General features: G+C 40.1%; 1 protein-coding gene across 1 annotated transcript; it reads right to left on the bottom strand.

The window, feature by feature from the left end:
* Positions 1-13,907: 13,907 nt before the first annotated feature.
* Positions 13,908-15,680, bottom strand: LOC128746110 (uncharacterized). The gene has a single exon (XM_053843159.1). It carries the CDS (start codon positions 15,678-15,680, stop codon positions 13,908-13,910), a length of 1,773 nt encoding a protein of 590 aa, XP_053699134.1.
* Positions 15,681-18,218: the final 2,538 nt, after the last annotated feature.

The following is an 18,218-nucleotide window of genomic DNA, read 5'->3' on the forward strand; positions in this document are numbered from 1 at the left end:
TTATTTTCCGATCTCCCTTTCCTCTTCTGGCTTCTTCTACCTCTCTGAGATACTATCAGTGGATCTCCCGGAGCGAACTCGCTTGCCAACGGGATCGATCGGTCTGATAATATCTCCAAGGGTCGTTTGTGACGTCACTATTCTCCTAACCACTCTTTCTCGCGTGAGTCGTCCTATCGTGTATTCTCCCACCCTACTGAACAATTTTACTCCCTACTAATGTCAATGTTGGGGGTGGTGTGGTGCTCAATTGATGTTTCCAGAGTACTCACAGCTTTAATCCAGGGTTTTCCGATGGGCGGCTATTTTCCAGGGGACGCCCAGTGAGCGACACGAGGCTGCGAGATGGTGGCGTAACCTCGGCTGTGCTGGGGGCCACGGCAAACGGTAGCGACAAAAACGAGCAGCGATAGCAACCGCGTGGTACAACAGCGACGGGTTGGCTTCTTCACACGTTCAAGATCGGGACTGCAATTCCGCGTGAGTCGAGCGGATCGCACTGGCGGTTGGAGTCTTTCCCCACGTAGATCACTCGTAATCCTGGCAACCACCTTAATGGCGAGTGGTGCTTACGAGGTCGAGATATTTTTCACAACCGATGACAACCGCTCTCTGAATGCACCTATAGAGGTACGCAACCTCAAAGCGATAGATGCACCCGGGGGATCCGCCGAGTACACCGATCGAACCAGATTCGTCCACCGACGAATCGCGTTTCTCCTGACGAATTCCCAATGCACGGGACTGCTCACGTGGTCGCTGCGAACTGAGAATTTTGGTTAGCACACAACACATAAACCAACATGACATAACCCATTTACCTTTTGTCTTGGCTTATAAAACCCACTATTGTCCCGACTCACGACTTAGCTTTATCTATATTACCTATTACGAAATTCAACTAATCAAATTCTTTGGAATCCAATAATTAAAATTCCCTAACTTACTCGCTACTATTTTAGTTAAGCACTTGACTCACGACTTTATCTTTAATAAATTAAACTCAGCGAATTCTGGAAAATTTAAAACAAAATTTAATTTAAACCGACCAATATCACATTACTTTTCCTACTTTAAATGATTTAACGAGGAGTTGCACTTCGCTACACTTTATTTTGACTTGTTAACATCTCGACGGTCTAAGTGGGAAAGAACCGCCTTTATGTAACCCAGACTCATCTAGCCTGTAAGTTTTCTTATTCCTGATCTTGTTCCTATTTTTATTTCTTATCCTAGATTGTGTTTCCGGTTTCTTGAAAACCCATTCTTATTTCTAATTTTCTGTCATCCCTATGTGACTGTAATCCCCTACACGAAAGAATTTCCACCCATAACCCTCAATCGTCAGTTGATAGTTATTTCTATTGGTTCGAGCACTGGTTGCATACTTAAAGGCTAATGTTCCTAATTACTAACGCTACTTATGTAATGATTCTACACTCATTACAGGTTTTTAGCTTAACTTTATGTTTTTGGCACAATGTCACCCCCTAGAAGGGGTGAGATTGTGCCAAAGTTCATGCACTTCCAGTAAAATTAGGTTTCATTGTAACTAAACCATCTCTACGGTAGTTGTTAATTGACCAATTTAGTATACATTGATAGGTTTGAAGTCAACTTAGTTCCTAAATTTTGTGTATACTTAGCTCAGAACCGAAACATATGCTTTTTTGACACACTCTCACCCCGGATGACGGTACGCAAAAATTTCTGTTTTATTTGTAGTCCTTATCCCCCTTCCACAAGGGTGAGGGGTGTCAAACCATCATTAAAAAAATTCCTGCCCCCAAACCACCCCACACGCCAAATTTGGTTCCATTTGCTTAATTACTTTTCGAGTCATGAGGAAATTTGTATTTCATTTACATGGGAGCCCCCCCCCCGCCTCCTAAAAAGGGAGAGAGGTTCTAATTCATCATAGAAAAAATTATTGCCTCCAAAAACACCCACTTGCCAAATATGGTTCCTTTTGATTAATTGATTCTCGAGTTATGAGGAAATTTGTATTTCATTTGTATAGGAGCCCCCCTCCTAAAGTAGGGAAAGGTTTAAATTCACCATAGAAAAATTCTTGTCTCCACAAACACCCACATGTCAAATTTGGTTCCATTTGCTTGATTGGTTCTCGAGTTATGAGGAAATTTGTATTTCATTTGTATGGAAGTCCCCCTCTTAAAAGGGAGAGCGGTCATTATTCCCCTCCTAAAGAGGGGAGGGGTCTCAATTCACCATAGAAAAAAATTGCTTGCAAAAACACCCACATGCTAAATTTGGCTCCATATGCTTAATTAGTTCTGGAGTTATGAGGAAATTTGTATTTCATTTGTATGGGATGCCCCCTCCTAAAAAGGAGAGGAGTCCTAATTCATCATAGAAAAAATTCATGCCACCAAAAACACCCACATGCCAAATATGGTTCCATTTGATTAATTAGTTCTCGAGTTATGAGGAAATTTGTATTTTATTTGTACAGGAGCCCCCCTCCTAAAGTGGGGAGGGGTCTCAATTCACCATAGAAAAAATTCTTGTCTCCAAATACACCCACATGTAAAATTTGGTTCCATTTGCTTGATTAATTCTCGAGTTATGCAGAAATTTGTATTTCATTTGTATGGGAGCCCACCCTCTTAGTGGGAGGAGGGGTCTCTAACCATCATAAGAACCTTCCCTGGACCCAAAAACCCCTATATGCAAATTTTCACGTCAATCGGTTCAGTAGTTTTCGATTCTACAAAGAACATTCCGTCAAACAGACAGAAATCCATTTTTATAGGTATAGATTTGTATGGGAGCCCCCCCTCTTAGTGGGGGGAGGGATCTCTAACCATCATAAGAACCTTCCCTAGCACCAAAAACCCCTATATGCAAATTTTCACGTCAATCGGTTCAGTAGTTTTCGATTCTACAAAGAACATTCCGTCAAACAGACAGAAATCCATTTTTATAGGTATAGATTTGTATGGGAGCCCCCCCTTTTAGTGGGGTGAGGGGTCTTTTGCCATCGAGAGAACCTTCCGTTGTCCCAAAAATCCCTACATGCAAATTTTCACGCCGATCGGTTCAGTAGTTTTCGATTCTAAAAGGAACATACGGACAGACAGACAGAAATCCTCTTTTATAGGTATAGACTAGCTGACCCGACAAACTTCGTATTGCCACAAATTAACCTGTGTCGTACATAAATCATGAATCTCGGATGATCTTTGTCACAATCTCGAGTTTTGCAAGCCCCCCAGTGGGCGGCGCTTCCGACGGTGGGTCACCGGCAACACTCGCGACCGTCTCGTCCTGAATGATCTAGTGTTACTATAGATAGTTTTTGTGGTCTTGTATTGACTAATGTTTTATGGAAGAGTCTCGAATTTCTCGAGTTCGATTAGTTTTTGAGTTTCGCAAAAATTTCTGTTTTATTTGTATGAGAGTACACAGGGGTGAGAGGTCTCTAACTATCGTAAAATAAATTCAAGACTCCAAAATCTCCCGCATGCCAAATTTGGTTCCATTTGCTTGATTAGTTCTCAAGTTATAAGGAAATTTGAATTTCATTTGTATGGGAGCTCCCCTCTTAAAAGGGGAAGGGGTCATAATTCACCTGTAGGATCGACACGAATTGTAAGTGGACTGTATTCGAAAGGGACTCAGCGTTATACAAAAAAAACACGTCCGAACGCGTGAGCTTCTCTTACACTAACTCAATTTTATTTTCCTTCGGTTGGCAACAATGAAAAATTAGTACACTGTAATAAATTTTTGATATAAAATAAACAGAGGGTTGTACATCCTCCCGGCCTTGGAATGGTAACATTTCAAAAATCGTCATCTCCATCTAATGGTAACAAACAAATGTTCTTTACTGCACGTTTAATAGTTGAGTCCTTTGTCGCCAAAGTAACGACCCGCACGTTGCCATCCCTTCCAGGATGCAGTTGAGTAATTCGTCCCTTAATCCATTTTAACGGTGGCAAATTATCGTCTACGACAAGTACCAGTGCTCCCAGCTTAAAGTGAGTAACCTTGAAGTCACGTTGCCGACGCTGCAATTCTTGAAGATAGTCTGTTGACCAAACACGCCAAAACTTCTGCCTTAAATCTTGAACTATCTGCCATCGCGAGAGTCGTCCAACCTTTACTTGTGAATATAATGGTTCGTTTATAGCTTGAAACTCCTTGCCTATAAGGAAATGTGCCGGAGTGATAGCTGTCATGTCAGTTGGATCGTTCGATGATGGTGTTAATGGTCGTGAATTCAACGTTGCTTCTATTTGCGTTAATACGGTATAAAATTCCTCATAAGACAGATTGTGCTCTGCTAGTATCGGTCGTAAATGCGTTTTTACTGATTTTACTCCAGCTTCCCACATACCGCCAAAATGGGGACTTCGCGGCGGTATGAAAGACCAGTCTATTTGTCGTTGAGCACAAAATTCATTCAGTTTTTTCTGATGAGGATCGGATCGAAACAATTCCGCCAAACGATCCAATTCGTTGTTCGCACCCACAAAATTAGTTGCGTTGTCCGACAGAATTTTTTTGTGGCAGGCCTCGTCGACTAACGAAACGTTGTAGAGCGGCTATAAAGCCGTCGGTGGACAAACCCGAAACTGCCTCCAAATGTAAAGCATGTGTTGCCATACACACAAATACGCACACATAACCTTTCGTTGACAGAGCCTTTCTCACAGATGTCGACGCCTTTAGAGTAAACGGCCCGGCGAAATCAATTCCTACTGTTGCGAAGGCGAAGGTTCCCTGAACTCTACACTCTGGTAGATCTCCCATTAATTGAGTGGCGCGTTTGGGACGTAACCGGTAACATTGTACACATTTATGTATAATGTTTCGAATAACATTTTTTGCTCTCATTGGCCAGAATTGCTGTCTCACTATCGCTAATAGTCCTCTTTGACCAATATGCATATTACCACAAACTATACAGACACTACGCATGGAACAAAAAGCATAAAATCTTAGGGACCAGGTTCATTTGAAGTGAGTGAATTTCGTCCCTTGTATATCTCACCAATTCATGTGGATCTCAGTACCCAATATTCGCTTATCAATCTCAGCAGCCCGTTAGCCTCGCTAAGTTTTCCTGGCAGTTAACTTGTAAGAAATGGTACAGTTGTATGTATATCGAAGGTATGAATCTAAATGAGTATGGTGTAAAATTCACTGTATTTTTTTTTTATATAAAACGGGTTTGTTCAGATCGAGACAGCACCCTACCTTGGTTGGTATGGGTTGGTTAACGCAATACCGGAAATGAAGCAAGCGCTCGAGCAGCTTCCATTGGAGGAACCAAGTTCCGCCTCTCTGCAGCAATCGAATCGATTTGGTTGTTTACATCACATTGTAGGTATTTGATCCGCAGATCATTGATTTTGGAGGCCAGGTGTTGGTGGATACTTCCGACAACATTGCCGCTACGCCCCAGAAAGTAGAGATTCAGCTGGCGAAGGATTCGATCGTTGCAGTTGCCGATCGACCGGGTGAGGATGAGAAGATTGTGCTGCCAAAGATTGATCTGGGCAGAAGAATAATCTCGTCACTTCAGCTTTGCCGTACGTGAACAATGCTACGCACTTGAGAAACATCATTGGTTGCGTCCTATTGGCGTATTGGCTATAATACGTTGTACATCTTCAATAACGAAGACGAAGGCCTTAGCGGATTTCGAAATTCAAAACTCGATTTATCGTTGGTTTGGCATTAGGTTCGATTATTTCGAAAGAACTGCAACGGACGAGCACACACTGATTGTGCAGGATATGTCTGTAGATTTGTACGATGGAGGATTCATTGGGACGCGGACTGTGGATCAGCTGCTTTATGGGTTCGTTGAAGGAACCTGTCTTCATCCGGGTTGTGATTATGAGGATGCCCATGGCGATCCGTGCGATGCTTGCGGTTAACAATACTGCGGTTTGCAATACTTCTCCTATCATACCAGTCCAGTAAATTTTTCCTTGATTTGTGAATTATCTTAAAATTAATAAAATATGTAGTACTAGATAAATGAAATAAATTATAAAATAGAAGGTTTGCAACTTTCCAATTTTATCCGAAATAATGACGGATTTAATGATAAGGGCAGAGGTCAGTCCCGGCGTAGTGGTTAGCATTTACGCCTCTCACGCCGAGGACCCGGGGCTCAAATCCCCACCCCGCAGAAGTCACAAATGACCATAGCTAGTTAAAGTGACTAAAAAAATGATAAGAGCATACCATAATAAGACAAAACTATGTATTTTTAATCAAATCCACAATAGTAGCCAATTGAGAAATTAATCCGATAAACAAATTTTCCCAGTGTCCAAATTTGTAGGCCTATTGCTGAGCCAGCAGTTCTATAAGTATTGCTAGTCATATCGCTGCAAAAATTATAGGGCACGCAAATTTTAAAAGCTGTATCTGATATCGGTTCAAATTAAGATTTTAATTTGCTATTCTTCTCAATTGTACTGAACAAACATATTTTATAGTTCTACAACAAAAACATCAACAATCAAATGAGATTTTTCATTTGTCCTTTGGCGGGGTCCACACCTGAAGAGCAATTTGAATTAACCCTTTATAAGGCAGTGGCAACTATATTGCCACCAACGAAAAATATTGTTTTTGCTTTTCTAACAATATCGTTTTAGCATATTATGTACTCAATACGTTCTGACAGCCTTTGGCAACATTCTCAATGCTTTTAGATTGCTGAATTTGTAGAAATGGTAATTTACGAACCACTTTTATGAAAACAAGTCTTGGTTTTTGAGTGTCACCAGTAAATTTGGTTTAAATTCGTAGAAAAACCATTAAATTGGAAACTTTTTGGATGGTAATATTCAGTTTACGGCGTTTTGTGATAGATTATGTGGATTTATCCAAAAACCTAAACCAATAAGGTTTTGCACGGGCGAGCATAACCTCACTTCTTTGACGTCTATCAGTGGTTTGTTTACATGGACTTGAAACATGGGTTTACATGTTGAAACTGAATATTGCTTAAGGCCTTAACGGCAAGTCAGAAAAGCACAAAAACGGCCATTCCGAGTAGTTTGGAGGGTGACACTGCTGGATAATACGCTTTTAAAACGTTCAACTCCAATTTATGCATATCGCGTTCGCCTAACAAATAGTAAACAAACCACGAGTGGATGTCAAAAGGGTGAATTGAGTTCATTCCGGTTCATTCGTGACGTCACCTTGCAAAACCTTATATTCGAGAACATGTTTTTTGGGCTTAACGGGCTGCGGCAAACATATTGCCACCAACGTTTTGCGCTAGACGGGCAGTAGCAACTATATTGCCACCAATTTTTTCAAGTTTTTCAGCAATTTTCTCAACAAAAAGAATATAAATGGGTTCTACTGAATGTTAACATTATGTTTCGCTGAAGTTTGTGTTAATTCCACGCGTAGTTGTCACGGCCTTATAAAGGGTTAAAATGGTCTTGTTTTACCTTTGTTATACTATAACAAAGGTTTAAAAATTGGTCGAAAAACACGAAATTGATCCGAGGCCCGGAGGGCCAAGTCACATATACCAATCGATAGGGTTCGACGATTTGAGCAATGTCTGTATGTGTGTGTGTGTATGTATGTGTATGGCTGAACCGATTCATCCGCTGTTACTTTTGTTTGGAAGATATTTATGCCTACTGTTTTACCTGACTCACTGCGAATATGCGTGTTATTGAAATAAAACGTCACCATGCGTTTTATTCGTTTATAACGCATATGCAGCTAATATCGATAACAACCGATTTTTTATAAGTTGTGCTTTTGTTATTGCATTTAACTTGTAAAAAGTTGCATAAATAACAATTCAGCTTCACAATACAATTATTGCGTACTACTAGCACTTGCAATATAACGTTTAATACGTTATTTTTAGTGATCAAAATCAACGATATTTTCGATACAAGGGCGATATTTTTCGAAACCTTTCGAACCAACACGATACCGCGAATACAACGCTATGCGCAGTGAGTCAGGTAACACAGTAGTATATCACCGTTTAATTGTTTCGTGGTACGACGTTTCGTTTAAAAGTTATAGGCAGAAATGTGAAAACTACGTGACACGTTTTTTTCCGGAACTACACAACCAATTTTAATGATCTTAGTACCAAATGACAGCTCTTGCTATCGCTAAACTTTCTACCAAGTTTCATCGAAAACAAGTATGCAGTTTAAAAGTTACGCTTAAAAAACCAGTTTTGACAAGGTCTAAATGATCGCCTGTTTCTCAGAGATGGCCAAACCGATTTATACGTTATTAGTTTCATTTGAAAGGTTATATAGCCGGATAGATCACTACTGAATGGTTTTTTGATTGGATGTTTAATTTGAAAGTTATGAGCAATTGAATACACCACACCAAAATTAACAATAATTTATAATGATTTTAACCAAGATAATTTACCTAATTTCAATTATTTTAGTGTCAAACGAGAGGTTTTGACACTACGAATATATATGCAAAATTTCATAAGAATTGGTTTTACCGGTTAAAAGATATTAACCCTCGAACACTCGCGCCAACTTTTGTAACACAGTTACTCGCGCGCAATAGCCCCAAACCAAAGAAAACGTGTGCACTAGAGTTTTAACTGGGAAAACTTGGTTTTAGGTTTATCGAACCTTTGGAAGAGTTTCTTGAAATTGAAAGCTCTATCGTCTGGTGGAATTTAAATTTTGATTAATCCCCCTAAAAGTGAAATAAAAAAAATATTTTTCTTCAGTGTCAATATAACACATTGATGTGTTCTGCAAAGTTATAGAGCATATTATTATAAGAAATTTTGCTAAAGACAATAACCTTCGATCTCTGCAGTGAAGATAGAAATATCTTATTTATTGTATATGAATTTGTTAAATTAGTTTTTCTATTTTTGCTCTTTTTGTAATTGTTGTATGACTTTTTCATGTACTACAAAATTGTACAAATAGTAAAAATACACAACTTTGCTGAAAATAGTATACCTGTATGTTTGCTTGTTTAGGAACTATAGAATTTTGATTATAAAGAATACCCTAATTTTGACTCCGAATTACTCGACTATCAGCAGACGGATACATTTTAAACATTTTACATTTGCTGATAGTTTTGCTGCATAAATTTTCCCAACAATTTAAATTATTAATGCATTGAATAATTATGATATTTTGCTCACAATAAGATTGTTGAAGAATATACGTTAGTTAAACGATTTGTAACTTTATAACAATATGGCGTTGAAAAACCTACACGTGTTGTATAAAATACAACAGCGTGAGTTAATAAAAATTGATAAAAATTATTCAAGAAAAATTTATTGATGTGATTCAAATAGAATGGCATTACAGGAAACTATGCATAGTTCAAAAACCTATAAACTAGACCTTTACTAGACAATGTATATGCTAGCTAAAGGATAAGATTTCCTCTTACAACTTACTTTTATTTGGACTTACTCAGATTAATAACAACTTACTTATCCTTACTCAACAATTTCATGAAAAAAGGATCTATCAAAATTTAAAGGTGTTCCTATTTTGTTCAAATTTTGTTAACTTATTCAATTTTCAAAAATTTTATGTAAACCAACGCACTACGCAACAATAACCAATAGATGAATTATGTTCCGAAGACGTGTCGATTTCTATCTCAAATAGCAAGTAAGACCGTATAACAAAGGTTCCTTTCACCACTAGGTGGATTAAATCGGGTTTTTGTGTTAAAATAGGCAAGTGAGTGTAACCCCGAGTGTAGCTTTTGAGTGCAATTTGAAGTAATACGACAAGTCTTAACTGGTCCAAATTAAAGTCTAGTTTAATGCCAATTACAATTTTATGTCCAATTCCAAAAATATATTTCATGTAAAGTGTCCAGATTTTTCCTGGATGAATGCGGGATCGTGGAGACAAGATACTGAAAGACTGAAAGCGGCGTTTACGAGGATTGAGCTAAAAACAAATGCACCATAGCCCAAATACATGAGAGGATAGACTCAAAAGAGACTATTACGTGCCTCCCATGGACAGTAACTGTTGTTGGCAACGAACTAGAAGGGTAGCTGAGTTCGTGTATTTGGGATCATTGGTAACCGCAGATGGACAGATCACAACACTAGTAAAAAAATTCAGCAGCGCATTCAAGCGGGAAATCGGGTCGGGTTGACTTGAAACTGTGACGCCGCTCCTGGATGACATACGCGTCCTTGTCGTGTTTGAGCGGAAGGGGCTGCGGACAATATTTGGCGGCGTACAAACTGAAAACGAAGAGTGAGAGCGGTATATAAATCACGAATTACATGCACTACTAGGAAAGATTCCTATCGTACATCTGGCGAAAGTTGCTAGTCTACGGCACATCGATTACGTCATAGGGATACCGGACGACAGTGTGAGGAAAACGGTTCTCTTCAATGAACCCATCGACATGCCGCGGCACCAGGAATAGAGGGATCCAATGTACACGATGGCTCAATCAAGTCGCAGGTGCCTTTCGACTTCTAAGACGCCGGATAAATCGGCTACGAGTGACCCAAGATCAAGTTTGAGTGAAGGCGACACTTGCCCTCTGCTGCTGACGACGACGACGTCGACGGAATAATAACAAATATTTTACGTTGAAGATTTAGTCTGCAATTTGTCATTATTTGCATGGTTACTAAAACATTTGTTTGCGTTGCTATTTATGATGAACGATGAACTAACAACTTCAGCGGAAAGTGAACTAAATGAATATTTGTGAAGGGACGGTGAGTGAACTGCTCACGTCCCTTCTGGTACCTGAAAAAATCGTTCGCGTGTTGTCTGTATAGTTTGTGATATTACTCTTGTGTAAATAACGAATTAAGCTGATTGTTACTGGATGATCATGTGGTAACAGTAATTGATGTTTACTGTTGAATGGTATCGAAGCATTACGAATACGACCTCCGACACGAAGAGTACCGTCATTTGGATCAATAAATGGATGAAGACAGTTAAGTGGGTGTTTAAATTCATTTTCCTCTTCAATTTGTTGAAATATCAAAGCAAAACATTCTTTCTGAATTAAACGAACAATCAAAAGCAAAGCTCTTCTCATTTCATCAGCTGTCGGTAACCCCTTAGTAAGTTGCTTCCTCCCGCTTTTGATATAATCACCAAAACGAACAACGTAGGCCATGGCTCTTTGTAGAATTGAGAAACGACTAACGCTGTCAAAAATTTTCATTCGCTCTCTGGGCACTGTGCAAAGCATTGATATTTTTCTCATCTCTGGAAGAACTTCGTTGGCTATTGTATGTGGCTGCGGAATTTCATACACATCTTTACGGAGAATTTGTGGACCATTCCACCAAACATCGTGACCGCGAAGTAGATTTGGTTGAATGCCTCGCGATATAACATCCGCTGGATTAGATTTCGATGGAATATATCGCCAACGGTAAGAATCAGTCAAAGCCCTTATTTCACTTACGCGATTCCTTACATACACAAGTAGAGTGTCCAACGGTTTTTCAAGCCAGCTTAAAACAATTGTCGAATCACTCCATAAAACTATAGATGAAAAACTCATCTCCAAAGCAGTCGTTATTTTCGTTGTTAACCTCGACAATAACAACGCAGCCTCTAACTCGGCACGCGGTGTGGTAATTTGCTTTTGATTTTCAATTTTCTTTGGCAAGATGCGAGATTTGCTACACACCAATTTCATTTCAGCTGTTCCATCGCTCAGTATAGACCGCACGTACAGGCAAGCGCCGTATGCAAGATCGGAAGCATCTGCAAACCCGTGTAATTCGACAACGGCTGGCTTAGCAGCAAGTATCAAACGTGGTATTTGTACTCCATTCAACTCTTGAAGACGTGTGCAAAAATCAAACCAAAGTACGGTAAAACTTTCTGGAACAGAATCATCCCATTTTAAATCTAGCGCCCATAGCTCTCTCATAATAAGTTTAGCGGCTGTTACTACTGGGCCTATAAACCCCAGCGGATCAAATATTCTGCTTATTTCGCTCAAGATTATTCTTTTTGTTACAGGCAACTTTTCATTCGTACGTGACTCAGGGATGCGGATCGCGAAATTGTCACTTTCCGCGTCCCATGAAATTCCGAGGGTTTTCATCAGCGAGTTTATAACCAGATCATCGTCAGCATCGACCCGCTCTCTCTGATGTTCAGGAATACCTTCAAGCACCATTTTCGAATTTGAATATAATTTATGCACGTCGAAGCACCCACCGTGTAACAGGCCAACAACTTGCTCCAAAACTTCCTTTGATTCCTTAGGTGTATCTGCACCGAATAGTAAATCGTCGATGTAACAAGACTTGTAGATAACCTTCTGCGCAAGTGGAAACCGGTGTCCTTCGTTATCGGCCAACTGTTTAAGAGCCATTGTTGCTAAAAATGGCGAAGAAGAAAGACCGTATGTGACTGTTTTCAAGGCATACACCTTCAACGGTTGATCGCGGCTGGCTCTCCAAACAATACGCTGGTAGCAGGTATCCTCTTCATGTACGGCAATCTGCCGATACATTTTGGGTATATCGGCGCTAATTGCAATTCTAAAAGAGCGAAATCTAAGCAATATTGATATCAAATCATTTTGCACAGTCGGGCCGATCATTTGAGTGTCGTTGATAGATATTCCGCTGGTAGATTCAGCCGAACCATCGAAAACGACGCGTAATTTTGTTGTTGTACTAGATGGTTTTAAAACGCAATGGTGAGGAAGAAAGAATGCTTCACCTGGAATTTCATCAGCAGAGGGTACAACTTCGGACATGTGACCCAAGTCCTCATATTCTTTCATGAAAGCTACATATTGCGATTTTATAGTCGGGTCTCGCTCGAGTCGACGTTCAACAGCCGAAAACCTCCGCTCAGCCATTAATCTAGATTCTCCCAAATATACCTTACGTTCGTTAAATGGCAGACGGACAATGAACCTGCCATTAACATCACGACGATGTGTCTCAAGGAAATGAGCTACACAGGTACTCCCACCATCATATTTAAGCGGTTCCTTTTCGTCAAAGGAATCAATATGCCAAAATCGTTCGAGCAACTTACCGATATCTTCTTCAGTGGCTACCGCACAAAGTGCATCACTTACACCCACTTCATTTGTCGGTATGATACCGCTGATGATCCAACCCAGATGTGTTTCCTGTATTGCTGGCAAATGATCTGAGGAATGAAGCTGGCCGTGTTTAATCAGTTTGAAAAATAATCCAGAACCAACTAAAATATCCACTTGTCCGGGAACATTAAATTGAGGATCCGCAAGTTGCACACCATTTGGAATCTTGATTTCTGCTGTACTGAACGAAGACATGGGAAGATCACTGTGGGAGATAAGAATAATAATAACAATTAATGATGAATAAACATCATTATTAATAAACATTAGCAGCGGGCGGATGAACGCAAGCCAGTCGCTTCGGTTCACATTGTCGTGAACCGAAGCGACTGGCTTGCGTTCATCCGCCCGCTGCTAACCAGTAAGCGGAAGGGTCCGCGCCGCTGGTGGGTATCAGCCACCTTTTACTGCGGCGCATTTGGACCCTTCGGTATTGCTACCGGTTGTCCTTTCCGCTGCTAGTGGTTCTCCGCTCCTGTTGCTGCCTTTCAGTCCGAAAGGCGTCCATCTGCCCAGCTATCGGTCTAGCCACCGATTCTCTTTTCAGCCACTGCTGCTCCATGGTCCAAGGATGATCCTCCAGTTGTTGCCTCTCCAAAGTTCGTCACAAGAATGAGCATTCATATGGATGACGTCCGTTTATATAGCATCGCTCGGCAGCTGACGCGCCGTTGCCATATTGGACTATAATACGTTGCATTGACAGTGTTGTCAGAGCAGACCGAAGTGAATCGCTTTATTATTATTTTTTGTTCATGATGTTTATTCATCATTAATTGTTATTATTATTCTTATCTCCCACAATCACCTGTAATCCTTTTGACTACCAATAGTTCAAGCATAGGCGATTCGTAATCGCTAACCTTCGATTTAATTTTCGCGTACACCTTCGATCGTATAACCATCTGATTACCACCGATTCCAACGATCGTAAAATTTGCCTGTTTTCTTTTCAAACCAAGCTTTGAAACTACATCTTCTGTAATAAAATGTTTGTGCGAAGCCGAATCCAGCACTGCTCTGCACGAAACACTATTGTTGCCTGCTCCGCACACGAAAACAATTGCCGTTGCTAAAAGTGTATCCTGGTCGGTGTCCGCGTTGGAATACAAAACTGAGCTCGGGTTACTTGCGATAACATTTGTTGGTTCCTCCGTGGTAGCCTGAGTCTGATCCTCTACCTTTGCATCCTCTTTGGTGACAGACACTACGACAGATTGCTGTTCATCGTTATGCAGATAGGTGTGATGACGCTTACCGCAGCGCTTGCATGAACTTTGGGAGCGACATTTCGCAGTTACGTGTCCTCGCTCAAGGCAATTAAAGCACGAACCACTTTTGCGAAGTGAATTATACTTCTCATTCAAGCTTGCCTTTTTGAAGGCTTCACACTTCCAAATTTCGTGATCATTTTTGCAGTGTGTACACTTTTCTGAAACAGCAACTAAACTATGCATCTTCGTTTCAGACTTCACTGTTTGTCGAACCGTTTTCACAACATCAGAGGCTAGCTTGCTTGTCCTGCTTAATTTTTCATACACACGGCATCGTTCTTTGAGAAAATTCATGGTAGATTGATAATCAGGCAACTCATTATTTTTCTGTTCCAACTCCCAAGCCTTTCTTGTCTCAGCATCTAGTTTCTTCGTTAAAACGTTTAGCAAAATAACTTCACTCAACCCATTCACAGGTAGTTCGAGATTTTTCAGCGCGTCAATATTTTTCGTGCAGATATCAATGATTTTACGTAAACCCACTGCACTCTCTTTAATCATACTCGGTATATTGAAAATGGCTTCTATATGTCGATCGACTATCACTCGTTTATCCTCAAATCTCTCGCGTAACGTTTCCCAGGCCGCATCATAGTCATTGTTGTTTATGATGTCCTGGTCTATCACTCCAGCTGCTGCACCCACCAATGCGTTCCGTAAGTGGTATAACTTAATGGCAGGCGACTCTGCTTGATACCGTCCCATCACGTTTTCAAACATACTTTTAAAGGCGAACCAGTTTTCATAGCTACCGTCGAAGGTAGGCAAGGGTGCTTTTAATGCAGGAGCGTATTGCTGAACGGCAACAGGATGGGTTTCACACTGAACGGATTCACTCTTCATGTTATGTTCAATTCTTTCAGTGATACGAACGAACAGTTCACTATACAAACTTTCAAAATTAATAAATTTTGTCTCTTCTTCGCCTTTCACTTTTTCACTAACATTAAGTCCGTAAATTTCATTTTGCAAATCATTGTACTCGACGTATGAGCTTTCCAACATTTTGAGTTGCAATTGCAATAAGTGTTTGTTCGCAGCACTGTCAGGGAGTTCGAGTGCTGTTTGAATTCGCATCAATTTTCGTTCCACTGTGTCTTTCTTCAGCAAAAGCACTCTTAACTCTTCTTCAATTTTCCTTTCCATTTTATTTAATTTTTGTTGTTTCAATTGTTTAGTAATCGAAGGCACTGCGGGCTGCAGTGCTCTCGCTCCACTTTCCTCATCAGATCCGATTTCAGATTCGCCATCATTGTTCCGTTTTCCGATTGGCGTTCTCGCAGTCGCCATTTTGTTTTTTCGTCACTCGTTTTCAATCGTACTAGCGCTCCGCTCTAGCGGTAGCAGATTTCTATGTTCAATGGCGTCGTTTTTTTTTTTTTCGCAATTTCGCACATTCCACGCTAGGAATGTCGATCGATTTCACTTTTATTCACTACACATCCGGCTCGAAGGACCAAAAATAATGTAGGATCGACACGAATTGTAAGTGGACTGTATTCGAAAGGGACTCAGCGTTATACAAAAAAAAACACGTCCGAACGCGTGAGCTTCTCTTACACTAACTCAATTTTATTTTCCTTCGGTTGGCAACAATGAAAAATTAGTACACTGTAATAAATTTTTGATATAAAATAAACAGAGGGTTGTACATCACCATAGAAAAAATTTCTGCCATCTAAAACTCCCACATGCCAAATTTGGTTCCAGTTGATTGATTAGTTCTCGAGATAAGAGGAAATTTGCATTTCATTTGTATGGAAGCCCACCCTCTTAAAGGGGCCATAACTCGCTTTCTAAAGAAGAGAGGGGTCTCAATTCACCATAGAAAAAAATCTTGCGTCCAAAACCACTTACATGTCAAATTTGGTTCCATTTGCTTGATTAGTTCTCGAGTTATGAGGAAATTTGTTTTTCATTTGTATAGGAGCCCCTCTTAAAGTGGGGAAATCCACAGAAAATATACCATAGAAAATATTCTTGCCTACAAAAACACCCACATGATAAATTTGGTTCCATTTGCTTGATTAGTTCTAGAGTTATGAGGAAATTTGTATTTCGTTTGTATGAGAGCCCCCCCTCTTAAAAAGGTAAGGGGTCCTAATTCATCATAGAAAAAATGGTTGCCTCCAAAAACACCCACATACCAAATATGGTTCCATTTGCTTGATTAGTTCTCGAATTATGAGGAAATTTGTATTTCATTTGTGTAGAAGCACCCCCTCTTAAAGTTGGGAGGGGTCCTAATTCACCATAGAAAATATTTTTGCCTCCAGAAACCTCCACATGCCAAATTTGGTTCTATTTGCTTGATTAGTTCTCGAGTTATGAGGAAATTTGTATTTCATTTGTATAGAAGCCCCCCTCCTAAAGTGGGTAGGGGTCCCAATTCATCATAGAAAAAATTTTTTGTCTCCAAAAACACCCACGTGCCAAATTTGGTTCCATTTGCTTGATTAGTTCTCGAGTTATGAGGAAATTTGTATTTCGTTTGTATAGGAGCCCCCCCTCTTAAAGTTGGGAGGGGTCCTAATTCACCATAGAAAATATTCTTGCCCTCGAAAACTTTCACATGCCAAATTTGGTTTCATTTGCTTGATTAGCTCTCGAATTATGAGGAAATTTGTATTTCATTTGTATAGGAGCCCCCCTCCTAAAGTGAGGAGGGGTCCCAGTTCATCATAGAAAAAATTTTTGTCTCCAAAAACACCCACGTGTCAAATTTGGTTCCATTTGCTTGATTAGTTCTCGAGTTATGAGGAAATTTGTATTTCGTTTGTATAGGAGCCCCCCCTCTTAAAGTGGGGAGAGGTTCTAATTCACCATAGAAAATATTCATGCCCTAGAAAACTTTCACATGCCAAATTTTGTTCCATTTGCTTGATTAGTTATTCAGTTATGAGGAAATTTGTATTTCATGTGTATAGGATCCCCCCCTCCTTAAACGGGGAGGGGTCCCAATTCATCATAGAAAAAAATTTTGTCTCCAAAAACACCCACATGCCAAATTTGGTTCCATTTGCTTAATTACTTCTCGAGTTATGAGGAAAATTGTGTTTCTTTGGTACAGGAGCCCCCCCTCTATAAGTGGGGAGTGGTCCTAATTTACTATAGAAAATATTCTTGCCCTCGAAAACCTTCACATGCCAAATTTGGTTCCGTTTGCTTGATTAATTCTCGAGTTATGAGGAAATTTGTATGGAAGGCCCCCCTTTTAAAGAGGAGAGGAGTTATAATTCCCCTTATAAAGAGGGGAGGGGTCTCAATTTACCATAGAATAAATTCTTGTCACCGAAAACACCCACATGCCAAATTTTGTTCTATTTGCTTGATTAGTTGTCGAGTTATGCAGAAATTTGTGTTTCATTTGTATGGGAGCCCCCCCTCTTAGTGGGGGGAGGGGTTTCTAACCATCACTAAAACCTTTTCTGGCCCCAAAAAACCTCTATATGCATATTTTTATGCCGATTGGTTCAGTAGTTTTCGATTCTATAAGGAACATACGGGCAGACAGACAGACAGACAGACAGACAGACAGAAATCCTTCTTTATAGGTATAGATTTATAATTCATCGAACGCTAGGGGTCTATTTCACCTAACAGTAATTTCCCAACGAAACCAGCATTGATAATGTCACGTCTTTTCGACAGAGTGCTCATGCCAAGCAACGCACATCGACTCACGTAAGGTGGTAAATCGTTTGGGTTATTCCAAGGCAGAAACCTCAAAGCGTAGCGAATAAATTTCCTCTGAACCGCTTCAACTCTTTTAATCCACACATCATAATATGGACTTCATACTGCAGCTGCCGTTTCAAGTGTTGACCG

This window comes from Sabethes cyaneus, chromosome 1 (assembly GCF_943734655.1).
Source record: "Sabethes cyaneus chromosome 1, idSabCyanKW18_F2, whole genome shotgun sequence".
Lineage (NCBI taxonomy): Eukaryota > Metazoa > Arthropoda > Insecta > Diptera > Culicidae > Sabethes > Sabethes cyaneus.